The sequence below is a fragment of the Erpetoichthys calabaricus genome, chromosome 6 (assembly GCF_900747795.2).
Source record: "Erpetoichthys calabaricus chromosome 6, fErpCal1.3, whole genome shotgun sequence".
Taxonomy (NCBI): Eukaryota; Metazoa; Chordata; class Cladistia; order Polypteriformes; family Polypteridae; genus Erpetoichthys; species Erpetoichthys calabaricus.
In genome coordinates this window covers 112,956,389-112,973,243 of record NC_041399.2, presented here as the reverse complement: position 1 = coordinate 112,973,243, position 16,855 = coordinate 112,956,389, and the positions used below count along the sequence as shown (strand labels likewise).

The 16,855-nt window shown below is 37.3% G+C and overlaps 1 protein-coding gene across 3 annotated transcripts in view; it reads left to right on the top strand.

Moving 5' to 3' along the window:
- slc4a2a (solute carrier family 4 member 2a) overlaps window positions 1–16,855 on the top strand; it is a 384,353-nt gene that overhangs the window by 313,269 nt on the left and 54,229 nt on the right. For all 3 annotated transcript variants that reach the window (XM_028803867.2, XM_051928815.1, XM_051928814.1), the window contains one exon: window positions 11,226–11,497. In XM_028803867.2, coding sequence (XP_028659700.2) covers window positions 11,226–11,497 — 272 coding nt within the window. The remainder of the gene's footprint in view (window positions 1–11,225; window positions 11,498–16,855) is intronic.

Here is a 16,855-nt window from a genome sequence, read left to right as displayed (position 1 = left end):
AGGTATTATCGTGTGGTCATGTAGGCACGATAGAAAGAGAGAGGGGTTAGGAGCACATGCTGATACAGCGCATTGCCGCACCCACATAGAAAAAAAAGGCAGTGTGCTCCGTGGTTACTCTCTCAGGTGGACATTAGCATATCATAATATCTTGTACTAATAGCTTGAGGTTTCCGCATTCAACTTATACAACTGACATTATAAAATACCAGAAATTATACTGTAAAATCAAGTCCCGACTTATCCGCGAGTATATATGGTAGTTGTCTCATGCTGAAGGAACTGTTCAATGTGAAAACTATAATGATTATCTTACACCCTTCTCAAAACATACAATATTACCCAAGGACTTATACATTGAAACTGGAAAGCTTTAGTTTGGCCAAATTATGTAAGGCAGTAACCTTTTGATGCCTAGGTGTCTAGCCACATACACATGGGATGCATTTAGATTTTAAACACCTGGGATAATTGTTAAAATGTCCTTTATGGTTGTGGTGAAGTAAAGAACATGATAAAACACCTTCTTTAAGTGCCGATGTTTTAAATTTTGAGAACTGGTATTCCATCCAAGGTCAGTACCTTTTTTTTAATGCTCAGTGCAGTGTCACCGCACAACTCTGAAAGGTAAAGAGTGGTTTCAGAAAAAATGACTGATGAATCACAGTTGGCTCTCTGTATCAATGGAGGATAAGGGGATTGGTTCCAGGACCCCCCCAAACCCCCCCCAACCACCCATATGATGTCCAGGCTTATATAAAATGATGTAGTGTTTGCATATAACCAATGCACATTCTTTCATATTCTTTAAATCATTTCTGGATTAGTTATAATACCTAATACAATATAAATACTATATAAATAGTTGTTATACTACATTGTTTAGGGAATAATGACTTTAGCAAGCATCATGCCACTTTTCAAAAGATCTAAGATTTGTATTTTTCTCATGGAGAGATAAAACTTTACATTCCCTCTTAGCCTTTGAAGGTTTGCTTTGACCACTTAATTACTTTTTAGGAGCCATTTGTTTTACAGACACAAAGAGTGCGCACAATGAGATGCCAAGGGCCTCACAGCACCTTACAGTCTGGACTGCAGAATGAATGGATTTTGTTTAACAAGAAGCGGGGCAGTGCTTGCCACTGTGCACGTGTGTGTTACTCTCAACAATGATGGTTTTGTTGGATGAAACGTTAGTATTTAATTTACAGTGTACTGATTAACTACAGGTAGTCTATATGTGCATAGCAGAATGCCTTTCCTAAGTTTAAAGCTGGGGGTCTGGTCAGGTGTCTGTGGGTTGATGAACGGACTTGACTTACTTTGATTAGCTGTGGTAGGATGTTGATGATGGGGTGCAGCAGTTTAAGGAAATCTGATTTCACTTTAACTTTTTGGTTAGTGATTGTTTAGTCTACTTTGTTTGAGTGTTTTTATTTTCCGGAATACATGTATGCCCTTTGTGTTCTGTTTAAGAGCTTCAGTATTGCGGGAAATGTAAGGATGGAAACTGTTTCCCACCTTGGCGATTGGTAGCGCTCAAAAGCCAAGGTGGGATAGTTGAGCAAGAAAGAGCCTTCATTTCATAAAGGCATTGATTGTTGGAGAACAGGATGGATTGATCTACAGAACAGAGCAAGGGTGCTTTATGCGAGCAGAGTTAGCCAACTGAAGAGCAGTGTAGTATACTGCTCAGCAGTTGACTGCTGTTTTGGAGCTGTAAGTTTACTCCAGTGAGATTTTATTCAATTCTCATGGCAGGAGACTACAACAGGGGTATGCCTACAGGTCACGTAATTGGCGTGTATTCACTGTAGTGCTCAGTGTGCAGCTAATCCAGTTTTTGCTTTTTAGAACTTTCTGGATTTTTTTCCCCCAAATATTTTCATTCCTGGGTATTGGTTGAATCCATGGATGAGGACTCCGTGGATACAGAGGGCTAATTATATATACAGTATTTGATTTTGTTAAAGATTATTCTAATTTTAAACTCCGTTGTCCTTCTGAGTATTAACACTAGAATTACCAGAGCCTACGAAAAAACTCGTAAATCCGTCCCACCTTAAATCGCGTCTTAAAGCCGTTTGCACATCTCCGCCAGAGTCTTTTGTCATCTAAATGTGCTGATAAACAAAAGCTACTAGCAGCCAGCTATTCCATCCCCCCACCGACTTAGAATGAACTCCTAGCTCATGCCTTGCCTTGATTTGATTACTTGGGATTGAAGTGGAGTTTTAGAGTGGAAATAATTCTAGCGTTATTTGGAATACACGCATTTCATGTGTGTTCCATTTCTATAGTAGGCTGTGCAAACACATTTTTAAAACAGAAACGTTTTTTATATTCTAATAGTAAATGACAAAATGTAGGCATAAACTATATAACGTATGAAGCCTGAAGTCCATATATCAAAGAAACACTTTCACAAAAGGTACAAATAAGAGAACACGTGCGCATTTCTTCAAAAATATAACTGCACAAAAAAAAAAAGCCGCGTTAGCATGCCACATTGACACACTTACTACTACTGCCGCGGTGGCGTAATGGTATCAGCTCCTGACTGGGGATCAGAGGGTGGCGAGTTCGATCCCGCACGGCTCCACTTCGAGAAGTAAACTGCTCTTATTCTTACAATTTTAGAATAACAACATAAATTTCATTTCAGTCTGTAACAGTCGGTGTAACTTATGATACTGGTAAAGGTTAGCTTTTTTTTTTTTTTTTTTTTTAATTCACTTTTCATTCTCGCAGTCGATGCATACTAACCCCCCCCCCCACCACCCCAAAAGGGTTCTGACACATAAACACTGGCAAAGCTGCCTTCCTTCGTATCTCACCGTCACTTGATTTTCTTTTTATTCAGTGTTATTGAGTGTTCCTGCCAGTCCCCACATGTTGCTGTATGCTGTTTCTTTTGTACTCCAGGACATGCAGAGGAGAGAATGATTTCACATTATTTATGCTGTTTTCACATAAAGACTGCAGAATACTCGTGACTGCATTCTCGTACCACTGCACTTTTTCCATCACCTTTTCCTGTATGAAGCAATGTACTCACTTCCCTCTCAGGTGTGTAATAGAAACCACAGCATAGAGAGACAATATATGTGAAAACTTCATCGCACTAATGCAATATTATTTGAAAACGAACAGCGTCAGATCAGGTGTGAAAATTTTATGTGAGATACTGGTAAAGGTTAGCTTTTTTTTTTTTTTTTTTTTAATTCACTTTTCATTCTCGCAGTCGATGCATACTAACGCCCAACCCACCCAAAAGGGTTCTGACACATAAACGCTGGCGAAGCTGCCTTCTTCGTATCTCACATAAAATTTTCACACCTGATCTGACGCTGTTCGTTTTCAAATAATATTGCATTAGTGCGATGAAGTTTTCACATATATTGTCTCTTTCAGGTGTGTAATAGAAACCACAGCATAGAGAGAAGTGAGTACATTGCTTCTTACAGGAAAAGGTGATGGAAAAAGTGCATTGGTACGAGAATGCAGTCACGAGTGTACTGCAGTCTTTATGTGAAAACAGCATAAATAATGTGAAATCATTCTCTCCTCTGCATGTCCTGGAGTACAAAAGAAACAGCATACAGCAACATGTGGGGACTGGCAGGAACACTCAATAACACTGAATAAAAAGAAAATCAAGTGACGGTGAGATACGAAGGAAGGCAGCTTCGCCAGCGTTTATGTGTCAGAACCCTTTTTGGGGGGGGGGGGGGGGCGTTAGTATGCATCGACTGCGAGAATGAAAAGTGAATTAAAAAAAAAAAAGCTAACCTTTACCAGTATCATAAGTTACACCGGCTGTTACAGACTGAAATGAAATTTATGTTGTTATTCTAAAATTGTAAGAATAAGAGCAGTTCATTTCTCGAAGTGGAGCCATGCAGGATCGAACTCGCCACCCTCTGATCCCCAGTCAGGAGCTGATACCATTACGCCACCGCGGCGGTTGTAGTAAGAATGTCAATGTGGCATGGTAACGCGGCTTTTTTTTTGTGCAGTTATATTTTCGAATAAAAGCGCACGTGTTCTCTTATTTGTACCTTTTGTGAAAGTGTTTCTTTGATATATGGACTTCAGGCTTCATACGTTATATAGTTTATGCCTACATTTTGTCATTTACTATTAGAATATGAAAAACGTTTCTGTTTTAAAAATGTGTTTGCACAGACTACTATACAAACGGAACATGCGTGTATTCCAAATAACGCTCAAATTATTTCCACTGTAAAACTCCACTTCAATCCCAAATAATCAAATCAAGGCAAGGCATGAGCTAGGAGTTCATTCTAAGTCGGTGGGGGGATGGAATAGCTGGCTGCTAGTAGCTTTTGTTTACCATCACATTTAGATGACAAAAGACTCTGGCGGAGATGTGCAAACGGCTTTAAGACGCGATTTAAGGTGGGACGGATTTACGAGTTTTTTCGTAGGCTCTGGTAATTCTAGTGTTAACAGGCTTAGGAAGTCAATCTAGATATTACCAACCCTGGAAACAGTCTAAAGCTCCAATTGCTATGTGGTCCCAGATCAGTGGACAGATTTCATTCCTCAGCATGTTTTTAGGCTCTAACCTATGGTCCAGAAATGCTGTACATCCATTAGAAAGAACACAGGTGGCAGCTTCACCAGATGAAACACAAACCTTAACTAGCTGTTAATGATCCAAAGCTACATCATCTTTGAAACCATTCTCCCTGTCACCCTTGAAAAGCTCCCCCAGTTATACGAAGTAAACTAAGCAGTTCTATAGAGAAATCTACTTTCTTTCTCATGTATGTCATTCCTATTTATTCCTATACCCTTCTTTTTCATGCCAATAAGTTAGAATGAGGATGTAGACTGACTATTGAGTCATTTTTAGAGGAGTTTGCTCCCTCTTTCCCATTAAGGGTGCATACAGCATTGCTTCTGCTGCCTTGGCCAATTACATTTTTTGAACCCCTTTACCCTCACCACTGGAGAAGACCTCAAAATTCTTAAACTTCTGTCTTTAAAGCTGCTATTTCCTAACTCATATGTGAAGAACAAGCCATTGTGTTTTCAGAAAGAACAATGACTTCATATTTCAAAATGCTGATTTATAACAGAACCTTGGCACCCCCAGTTGCAGTCCTCTGTAGTGCATGCCACAGATCAGTCAAATTATGCCACAGGAGGGGCTTTCTTTCTGCAAACATCGTACAACTGGATCATCTGCAAGCTTGCTTTGCTATCTTGCCCATGAAAATTATATGGGGAAACGGAGTGTGGGTATCGGTGAATGGCCAGTTGACAGTTGTCTTGAAGGTTATGGTAATTGAATTATACCCGCTGTATTTCTTGTTGGAAAATGATGTCCACAATGTACAATTGCAAATCCAGAAATCGTATGCCCACCGTTCATAAAATATTGAAGGTACTTTTAAATAAGGATCTGGCAAGATCTCATCTGTCCCTTGGTCATTATACAAGGAGAGTCTTTAAACCACTTTAATGACCTCAACAACAGAATGTGCTCAACCCAACCATATACTTACAGTATATTCATGATATACATTTCATCAATATCCTTTTATCAAATGGTTTGCCAAAACCTTTGAGAGTGTCTGAAAATTGCTGTCCATAGATGCAACAATATCCTTCTGTATCTTTGCTTCATTGGTTGAGATAGCTACCAGCTTCTTGTCACATTGTATCCAAACACTATCTATCCTAACCTTGCATGAAATGCTTCATTATTTAAAGTAATAGTTTTCTTGATGTCCATCAATGGTCTCAGGATTTCTGCCATGGCAGGCACTGAGCAATGTTCAGGCAACAGCTTCCTAAAACTGCCTTCATTACTAAGGTCTTAAATAGACATGATCCATCATCTTTGCCAAGTTCCTTAGAGATTTAGGAGATTATGAGTCCATTATCCTTTCTAGGATACCTGCAGAACAGGTTTTGAGTATTCTGGACCTGATTAAGTTGATCCTCTGGCCTACAGAACCAATACACTTAGATACCTAGGGACAACACTGGGTTTGCAGTGGAAGTTAGCAACAATTCAACATTTGTTTAGTTACAGTATTATACTGTTAGGGTGGCAATGTGGCGCAGTGGGTAGCGCTGCTGCCTCGCAGTTGGGAGATCTGGGGACCTGGGTTCGCTTCCCGGGTCCTCCCTGCGTGGAGTTTGCATGTTCTCCCCATGTCTGCGTGGGTTTCCTCCGGGCGCTCCGGTTTCCTCCCACAGTCCAAAGACATGCAGGTTAGGTGGATTGGCGATTCTAAATTGTCCCTAGTGTGTGCTTGGTGTGTGGGTGTGTTTGTATGTGTCCTGCGGTGGGTTGGCACCCTGCCCAGGATTGGTTCCTGCCTTGTGCCCTGTGTTGGCTGGGATTGGCTCCAGCAGACCCCCGTGACCCTGTGTTCAGATTCAGCGGGTTGGAAAATTGATGGATGGATGGATTATACTGTTATCATTCATGCTCCTACAGGTGTCTTCATTTTTACTACATTAATTTTCAATTCTCTAGCGCAATTAAAAATCAACTATTGGTACTCTTAAGTCATCCTGTTCCAGGATGGATTTTGAGAAAGTAATTTTACCAGTTTGCTAAAAATGAGTAGAACATGTGTGAACACATTTAAAAGTAAAACACAAAATGTGCAAGTCTGAGCATGTAGAAGGAAACAGAAAATGGGATTCTGTTGGTGTATTTTTGTGCCTTAAATGTAATGTCTTTGTGTATAGATTTTTATATGAATTCTGTGTAATGTGAATGTACCCATTTCAGTATATTACCCAGACTGCTGTGTGGTTCAGCCTGGTCAATGAGTTGATGCAAACAGGAAGGTAATTTTATATTTATTCTCTTTTTTGTTTACTTAGACAAAATAATTTACAAATATATATATATATATATATATATATATAGTACTGTGCAAAAGTTTTAGGCAGGTGTGGAAAAAATGCTGTAAACAAAGAATGCTTTCAAAAATGGAACTGTTAATCATTTATTTTCATCAATCAACAAAATGCAGTGAATGAACAAAAGAGAAATGTAAATCAAATCAATATTTGGTGTGACCACCCTTTGCCTTCAAAACAGCATCAATTCTTCTAGGTACACTTGCACACAGTTTTTGAAGGAACTCGGCCGGTAGGTTGTTCCAAACATCTTGGAGAACTAGCCACAGATCTTCTGTGGATGTAGGCTTCCTCACATCCTTCTGTCTCTTCATGTAATCCCAGACACACTCGATGATGTTGAGATCAGGGCTCTGTAGGGGCTATACCATCACTTTCAGGACTTCTTGTTCTTCTTTACGCTGAAGATAGTTCTTAATGACTTTGGCTCTATGTTTGGGGTTGTTGTCCTGCTGAAGAATAAATTTGGGGCCAATCATACGCCTCCCTGATGGTATTGCATGATGGATAAGTATCTGCCTGTATTTCTTAGCATTGAGAACACCATTAATCCTGACCAAATCTCCTACTCCATTTGCAGAAATGCAGCCCCAAACGTTCAAGGAACCTCCACCATGCTTCACTGTTGCCTGCAGACCCTCATTATTGTACCGCTCTCCAGCCCTTCAACGAACAAACTGCCTTCTGCTACAGCCAGATATTTCAAATTTTGACTCCTCAGTCTAGAGCACCTGCTGCCATTTTTCTGCACCCCAGTTCCTATGTTTTCATGCATACTTGAGTCGCTTGGCCTTGTTTCCACGTCGGAGGTATGGCTTTTTGGCTGCAACTCTTCCATGAAGACCACTTCTGGCCAGACTTCTCCGGACAGTAGATGGGTGTACCTGGGTCCCACTGATTTCTGCCAGTTCTGAGCTGATGGCACTTCTGGACTTCTTCTGATTTCGAAGGGTAATAAGCTTGATGTGTCTTTCATCTGCTGCACTAAGTTTCCTTTGCCGACCACTGCATATACGATCCTCAACGTTGCCCGTTTCCAGCACATCCTGAAACCCCAGTCTGCTTTGAAATCTTTGTCTGGGAGAGACCTTGCTGATGCAGTATAACTTACCTTGTGTCTTGTTGCTGTGCTCAATCTTGCCATGACATGAAACTTCCACAACCTCACCTTGGTAGCAGAGTTTGGCTGTTCCTCACCCAGTTTTAAGCCTCCTACACAGCTGTTGTTTCAGTTAATGACTGTGTTTCAACCTACGTGTGACAATGATGATCATTAGCACCTGTTTGGTATAATTGGTTGATCATACACTTGACTATAATCCTACAGAATCCCTGACTTTGTGCAAGTGTACCTATAAGAATTGATGCTGGTTTGAAGGCAAAAGGTAGTAACACCAAATATTGATTGGATTTAGATTTTTCTTTTGTTCGCTCACTTTGCATTTTGTAAATTGATAACAATAAGCAATCATTATTTATATTTCTGAAAGCATTCTTTGTTTACAGCATTTTTTCATACCTGCCTAAAACTTTTGCACAGTATTATATAACACATGTAAATACATATAACAAATAAGTTAACAGAAGTGGAGCACAATACAGTAAACAAAAAAATACAAAAGGAAAGATGTGGAAAATAATATTCTGAGACAGCTTTAACTAACTTAAGAGATTTGTTACTCTTATGCTACATCCACACTGATATGTTTTCATTTAAAAACAGCATTTTTTAAATGAAAACAGTCTTGGTCCACACATTTGTTTTTTCTTTCCTTCACTGAGAATCAGCAAAGACGTCCTAGACATTCTAAAGGAACATTCTAAACTTCCTTTGCAAAATTGTCCCACCAAGCACTGCTTTACCCAGTTCTTAAAGGGATGGTTATGCTGTTGGCCTTGGGATTTATCTCAAAACTGTAATAGCTGGTAAATTATTTACTTTTTGTGCATCTATACAACATTCAGACTGTACAAGAAGTAATTTAGGTACATACAGGTAAGCCACACAACAAGTGCCATGAAAAGTAACTCCTCTATGTTAGAATATGGTTTTCTTCCATGAAAGATGACCAGTCGGGGAATGAAACCTTATAATGAGCAGGTTCCATTCAGGGAAGGGCCATGTAATAAGCACAAACCATTCAGAGGGTAATTAGTCTGTTTACAAAACTCTCATTTTTCACCTATACACACTGCAATGCTGAGCCAAATTTTAGAAATATACAGTCCTCAACAGTGTTTTCAGGGGTTAAAAACACTTGTGTAGCGTGGATGAAAGGCAAAAATGTAGACTAGTATTTGCATTTTTAAATGAAAACATAATAGTGCAGAAATAGCCTTAATTAACTCAGCAGACTTTACATACTATATACTAAACAGTCAGAAAGAGACAAAAATTGGACTTGTGCTGTATTTACCTGGTGGCAGTGGCAGCATGACTAAGTGAGTGAGTGAAGAAGAAGCTATACTTTTATCTATTTGAGAGAGAAGTGAATAACAAATCTTTTTTTTTTTTTTTTTTTTTTATTCATTTTATTGTAATCATTCTTTACAAATAGATCAATTTTTATGAATAACAAATCTATTTGAGTAGCTGAGCCTTAACAAGCTTTTCAATGGATAACAGGTGCCCTTGTGTACACAATTGATCAGTAGTGTATTTGTTTTTGTTTAACAAAAAAAAAAAGCGCTAATTGGTTACTTTAAAGTCTGTTTAAAAATTAGCAAATAATTCACAGTTAAGCATTTTTTTTGAAGCATATTAGAAAAGCACATGTTAAGGCCATGTCACATTCGATGACTTCTCTAGCAACTTCCAAACATAGCCTTTATTTACATAATCTAAGCGAGTCAGAGACAGTCTACGGTATGCTTCTGTGAAGATCAGCAATCTAGTCTGACAACAATTCACTCAACATGTCTAAATATTTCTTTAGTTGTAGGGGCTGGCTTTGTGTGCATAATTTCTATTAGCCCATGAATGCTCATTTGGAAGTACAATGCATATAATGTGGTGATGAGGAATAATGAGCTTTGGTGTTTTCGACCTCACAAGCAGAAGAGAAGTTAGTGTGTCTGATATCTTAGATTTTATGTACTACAACAGACTGGGGGAAAAAATGTCTATTTTTGTTACATCTTCATATAGCAGTGGCTTGGACAGGCAGAAACGGGAGTGAGTTGTCAGAAACAGGTGAGCACAATTGTGCTTAAAAGTTGGTACGTAGTTGCATAATTTCACATGCCTAGTAATTTTCAGTCATTTAAAATGATAGGGTACAGCGATTAGAAACTGCAGTTGTCAAATCCGACCTACCCTAAGACTAGAAGTCACATAATGTGGCATTGGCTTTAGTCATACAGGTCTTCTAAATTGGCAGCACAGCCCTAACTGGTTATGTTGCCAGTGTGGAAGACCTGAAATCCTATAATTATTATAAGGTCATATCCCCAGTAGCAGTGCATGGGTTATTCTGGCTGACTTAGTAGTTCTGTAGTATTGAGATCAGAACACATCCTGCAAGAAAACTGACCTTCAGTAGAATATGCCACTCTGGCATACCATAAACCCCAACACACATGAATGACAAGATTAGATCTAAAGTAAAGATTCTGGATTGTCAAGTTGTAAGGTTTAACTTGATCTGTTTTTAAAACAGTAACTAAAACAAGTTTCAGAGTAAGTGTTATAAATAGTAACACCATAGCAAAAATTCCAGTGAATTAAAACTGAACTAGAATCAGCAAGGGATCGCTGCTGAATGAATAGTCTGGCTTATTAAATTAAAAGCCCTCAATGGTAGTCTGCAGTTAATTCTTAATTGCATTCTTTAGACTCTGAAAGGCCGATTTAAACATAAAACCCAGTTATGAAACCACCTTTACTTAAAGAAACCTGGCATTTTGAACTTCATTTTTATACTTTTGGCTTTTGAGAAGCACATACAGCAGCAGGGAAATGAGAGGTTATGCTGAGGACCATTTTGAATGCTCACTTACTTTTTGAATTGAAATAGGTACTGTTGATGTAGTACCCTAAGCAATATGAGTAGCAAATGTCCATAGAAAGGCTGAACAGAGTATATCCTGACTAGCAAGTCAGCAGTTAATGAAGAAAAATTGAAGTTATTTCAACGTGAATAGCCTACTGACTGAGTGAAGCATGCCAGATAGACCTGTCTGCTGTGCAATCACAGGTTGGTACAATACACACATGCTCTGCCTGTTTCTCTCTCGCTCTCCCTCTCCCTCCCCACCTACCCACGCCCTCCAAATGCCTCCCTGACCACCTCTATTTATTCTCTCAGGAAGAAGGATGTTCGAGGTGGACCCACATCAGCCACTAGGAGCCCACTGGTGGATGGAGGAGGGAAAGCAGGCCACACGCCTAAGGAGAGCAGTGTTTCAACCCGCCTGCCATCCGCTTCCAAGTCCCAGCCCATTCTTCGCAACTACGACCTACGGGAGCGACGACGTATTGGGAGCATGACAGGTGTGGAGGATTCAAGGTACCAGACAATCCCTACAGATGAAAGTGAGGCACAGATGTTGGCTAAGGTGGACTTGGATGGGATAAAGAGTGAGTATTGGTTTGTAAAGACCTGGCATCTTACTTGAATGTGTTGTTCCCAAGTAATTTAAAGGTATTAACCACAATGCTAGCAGCAAGCAATGTTGGGAAATATGAAAATCTAATTTGGTATATTTCAAATGTACAGATTAGAGTCTCATTACTAATTCATTATTAATACAGACATTTAATAGACTGCTAAATATGATTATGCAGTTTTTTTTTTTTGTGAAGTGACCTTAACACCTGTTGTTTCTAAGATAGATGTAGGTGTCCCACAGCCAACAGTCCTGTCCAAGAGAAAGACCGTAAAGAAAATAGATGTATTAAGATATTTTTTTTTCTCTGTAACACATTCATGCAAAACACAAGAAGATTTCATTATAAACTTGACAGAATAAAGTCTGCTACATTAGCCCAAACTCTGAAAAACTGAGGATTGCAGCATTCATGAAAACCAAAAATCAGTTTGTATTTTTCAATATATTTTATTCCCTTTGCCTTTTCAGATATGTTTTTAGGAATCTGATTTATAAGATTTAGTTTAGTTTATTTATGCTATGATAAGCTTAACAGATGGCTTTTGTTTAAAGTGTTGTCATTACGAACTACTTTGAGTTTTAGTTCCACAGTTGACATTGAGAGTTTACTCCGATGTGGAAGGTCAAACAGATCCACTCTTTACTGAATGCAAATGTTAAATCAGGATATTAATTCCAGAGGGCTACACAGTAATTATTCAATATTTGTTTTTTCCTGGTAAAGGTATGAATTAATTCTCTTTGCAGAAAAATGACAAATAAGTCATTTTGTTTGTGGTGTCCAGTGTTTTGCCAGTCAAGGTTGCAGAATAGCTACATTCAGCAGCAAATAGTACAAATCAGAAATACATCTTCCAGTAGCATTCCTGGACACTTTACTTTTACTACCAATGTTTTAAAAAAAGAGAAAAATGAGTGCTTTAAGATCAAAACACAGCCTATTAGAGCAATTGTTTCTGACCTTGCAGATAATAATATAAAAAGACAATAATTATAAAATGATTGACTGTGCATTTAGTGTGCAACTTCAAGTATGTTCAATAAACTAAAGCAAAAAAATAAAAAATAAACAATGCTGTTTATTTTCTAGAATTTGTTTAATTTGATTAAAAAGGAAATGTACTAAAATAACTCATTCACTGAATTTAGTATATCTAATTTATCTTTTTATATCTCTACATAGAAAGATTCAGAACTGAATCAGTAAGAAGCAAAGAAATACTTTCAGGTGACTCAAGTGAATTTAAAGTACCAAACAAAAAGCATGTTTTTTAAAATGGGCTCAGAGTTAACACCTGGCCCATTAAGGCATATTAACAGAGAAAGCAACAATCATGCCATTCCATTAACTCAACCTTTAAACTTCAGTGTGACTTTTTACCTTTGCTTTGTATACTAATAATGCAGATAAATAAAACTAACTGAATTGGCTTGTGAATATTTTTCATGTTTTGTTAGAATTACTACTACATGATGTTTAGGATTTATTCAGTATCCGTAATAAATAGCTTAACTATAAATGCACCAATGTTATAATCTTATTTTTACATATATTCCACCATACATATACATATATATATATATATATATATAAATTATTTCCAACATGTAATAATAATTAATCTGTTAAATTATATATTTCATAGGTTTTGCTGCTCGTTTCTTACCCAAAAATGTAAATTCTGTGTTTTTTTGTTTAACTTTATTTTTTTATATTAATGTTCTATTTTTAAATTCAATACAAATCATCTTAGTACACATTAATTAACACATCACCTCCATTATGTTTAAGGATTGTTTGTTAATTTATTGAGACGGCACTTATTCAAAGTACCTGACAAGTGCAAAAAAACATCTCTATACATGTAATTGAAGCACTGATTAAGTGATTTGGTCAGAATCACTTAGAGAGTCGGTAATAAGGATTAAATCAGCAGTCGTGTGGTTTACAGTCTAAAGGCTAGTCACAAGGCCACAGTGTTCGGTCACATTTTGGTGCTGTAAACTGCTGCTTCATATTCCATCCTTTTAAGAGACATACATCTCTAGTCCATATGTGTATATTCTTAATTTTTGCACAACCTTCTAATAAATTACTGTAAATAGAGTCTTGGTCACAACAGTAAATTAGGATATGGGAAATGGCTAAGTGTAGCTTGTGGAAAATTAATTGAATCTTGATTGGTAGACTCGTGGTTTAGCTTTTTGACTCAGAAAAATAGTTAATAATGTCTTAAATGTCATTCTGTACAGAAAACGTGTATTTATTAACTTGCACAATGTGTTCTGTAGTTGTGAGCATTACAAAAATTGTTGAACAGATGATAAAATCTGACCCATGTCATTCTTACAATAGGCATTAAAATCAACAAGATAGTACATTTACACACAGAACAGGGAAAGGATTAGGATCACCAATGCGTGTTGCAGAATGTATAGATTGTGAATGTGTTCAGCCAGAACTTCATGATAAAATAGGTTTCCTTAGTTATTTTTAGGTTATTGTTAAAAAGCAATTTGAAATTACATTGACTACTGCATTTATTGCATGCTGGTAGTAGCAGTTCAGTGGGATACTCTCACTTGTGTCTCCTAGACTCTCCAATTAATTCACTGTGGGCTTCACACTTGTATCCAACTAGTATTTGTAGAATAGATTGCCACCTTGTGGTGGCAGCCTCTTCCTGCTGAAATACAATGGTTGTAATATCAGCTCAATACTTATTTAGCCCAAGAGGGGATGAATGCATCTTAGAGCCACTATATACTATAGAATTCATAGTGTTTGCATTTATGAAGATAGCAAACAAACAAAAATCTACGAATTGCAATATTCTACAAAAACAAAAACCTTTCACAATCACTTGTAAAACCAGTTGCCTTTATATTGACTTCACATTCTTTTGTCATAAGCCAGGAAAGATATTGATTTATATTTTTTGACTTAATGATCCACCTTTACTGTGATTTCTTTACTGTAAAAAATATACATTCAGAAAATGGGTAGATCGGTGGATTGCTATTTAGAAAGTATCCATTAAATGAGTGATTGAGTTGTCTGCCTCCGAGCACAGATTTTAATGGTCTTAGTAACATAGCTTTTGCTTCTGGTAGTCAAATATGCTTTGTTTCTCTTTTTACCAAATGCACTATTTTTTTCCTTTTTAGATAATAGTTAACAAAATTAACAGAGAACAATTGAAGAATAAGTTATTAATTAGACTATTTTTATAATTAAGACAAAAGCGCAAGTTAACTGTAAATCTGGTGTATCTTTATGACTGTCCATGAGATTTCCTAATTTTCAGCATTCAGATTCATTCTAAAGATTACCTTCTTTGTTAAATTCAGAACCTGTGATACTCCACCTTTCCTGTTTTTACCTTTGTAATATATTTTTCTAATGACTTTCATGTGGTGAAACCATATTGCAATGTTTGTTTGTCTAACAGACCTTGGTTTGCATTTTGCTGGAGTCAGATTGCAAACCAGCTGAATATTAAAAATTGGGATTGAAAGGTTACACACTTTGCAAAGCAAAAACTTTATGCTACACCAAATTCCTTTGGTAAGCTCCATTTAGCACATACTGAATGAAGGTGTTAATGTTGGATAATTTTGACCTCTGTACAGACTGGTTTTAAAGAGCATAAACATTGCATTGTGTTTTAAGTTGCAGACTTCATAATATTAGGTACCTACTGTTAGCAAAATTGATTTTGATAAAATTATGATTGTTGTTCATAAAAAACAAACTAAAAAAGTTTTATTTTTTAATATGTACTACAAGAACATTTCCAAAATCTGGTAGATTTTTTTTTTCTTTTTCTAAAAAGTCAACCTCCACTATTTCACATGATTTCCAAAGCTGACCAGGTATTATTTTCCACTATGACACTGAGGCATCTGTTTCTACGCAGGTGAAATCATTGTCAGAATGTTGTATCGTTCTGTGTTTCACCATCAGAATTAATCACTTAGCTGTACTATCAAATGCTTTTTCAAAGTACCAAACATGGATGTCAGTGTGGAGGTGGGGAGGCCCAGTTCCTCCAAAACAACGCACTGTAGTAGAAACTGAAATTCTTAGGGTATGGTTTGGTGTTGGTATGCAGCAAGATGACTTTTCAGCAGAATGATTGTTTCTGATGAATGGCCTGCCATAACTACTATGACATGTGACAGTAGCACCTCAGTGTTTGACCATAATTCAAGACGATCTGCACTGTTCACCTTCTGAAGAACTTTAACTGCCTATAATGTATTAACAGCTATGCCTGTTCAGGCAAGTCGGTGTTTAAAGCTGGCATGTTAACTACTGTACCTTGCTTTTTGAAATACCCTTGTTTTTATATTTGTTAGTTTACCAGTTGAGAGTATGGTACCATAGATGTTAGTGCTGCTGCCTGATGGTTCTGGAGTCCTAGGTTGCAGATATTTGCTCCTTAAATGCTTCTGTGGAGTTTGCACACTGTGTTCTTATTTTGTTTTCTGGCACACTAGTTTTTCTTCCACATTCCAAAGATGTGCAAGTTAGGTAAGCTGACATATCTAAATCATCTTATAGAGAGTGAGTATGGATGAACATGGCAGTCTGTGTTTATATATCAATCAATTGGCATTGTGTTAGCGGTTGGTAATTGGTGCCTGTATAGGGTCTAGCTCCCTTTGACCTTGTAATGGACTGTCTAAAAACTGGATGGTGATTAATGAGTTCAGTATTTACTGAGCACCATCTAATTGCAAGATTTCCCCAATTTGCACAGTGAACTTTACAATTTAGATACTGGCCAACATGAAAGTAATGAAAAAACAACAAATGGAGTTAATTAATAAAATATTAATTAATCTCACTGCATCTTTATGGATGTTTTAATGATAAACAATACATTGTTTTTGTGCCAGTCTCCTCTTATAATACACAAAACAATTCCTGACATTTTTAAAGTAGGTATTTGCAAAACGTCCAAAGCTTTAGAGAAAAAATGTTTGAGCAGATTATGACGTCTGATTTTGGTTAAGCTTTCTCAAGCTGTGTGACATTTCTCTGCAGCACTGCCAGTGGCTAAAGCGGATGAAGAGTGGCCCTGTGGTGTGTTGCAAGCTCTTTCATTTGGGTCACCTGATGATCCAGGTTTTTTTTTTTTTTTTTGTCTATTCTGATGATGTTTATAACTTTTCTGTTAATGGCTAACTTTTTTTTCTCAGCAGTACAGTTCTTTCACTTCAATTTTGATTTTCATCACTTTGGGGCTTTTAGGGTTTTTCTCAAAATCCAAACAGTTAATGGTAACCAGACACATTAACTTTAGTGTTTCCTTCTATT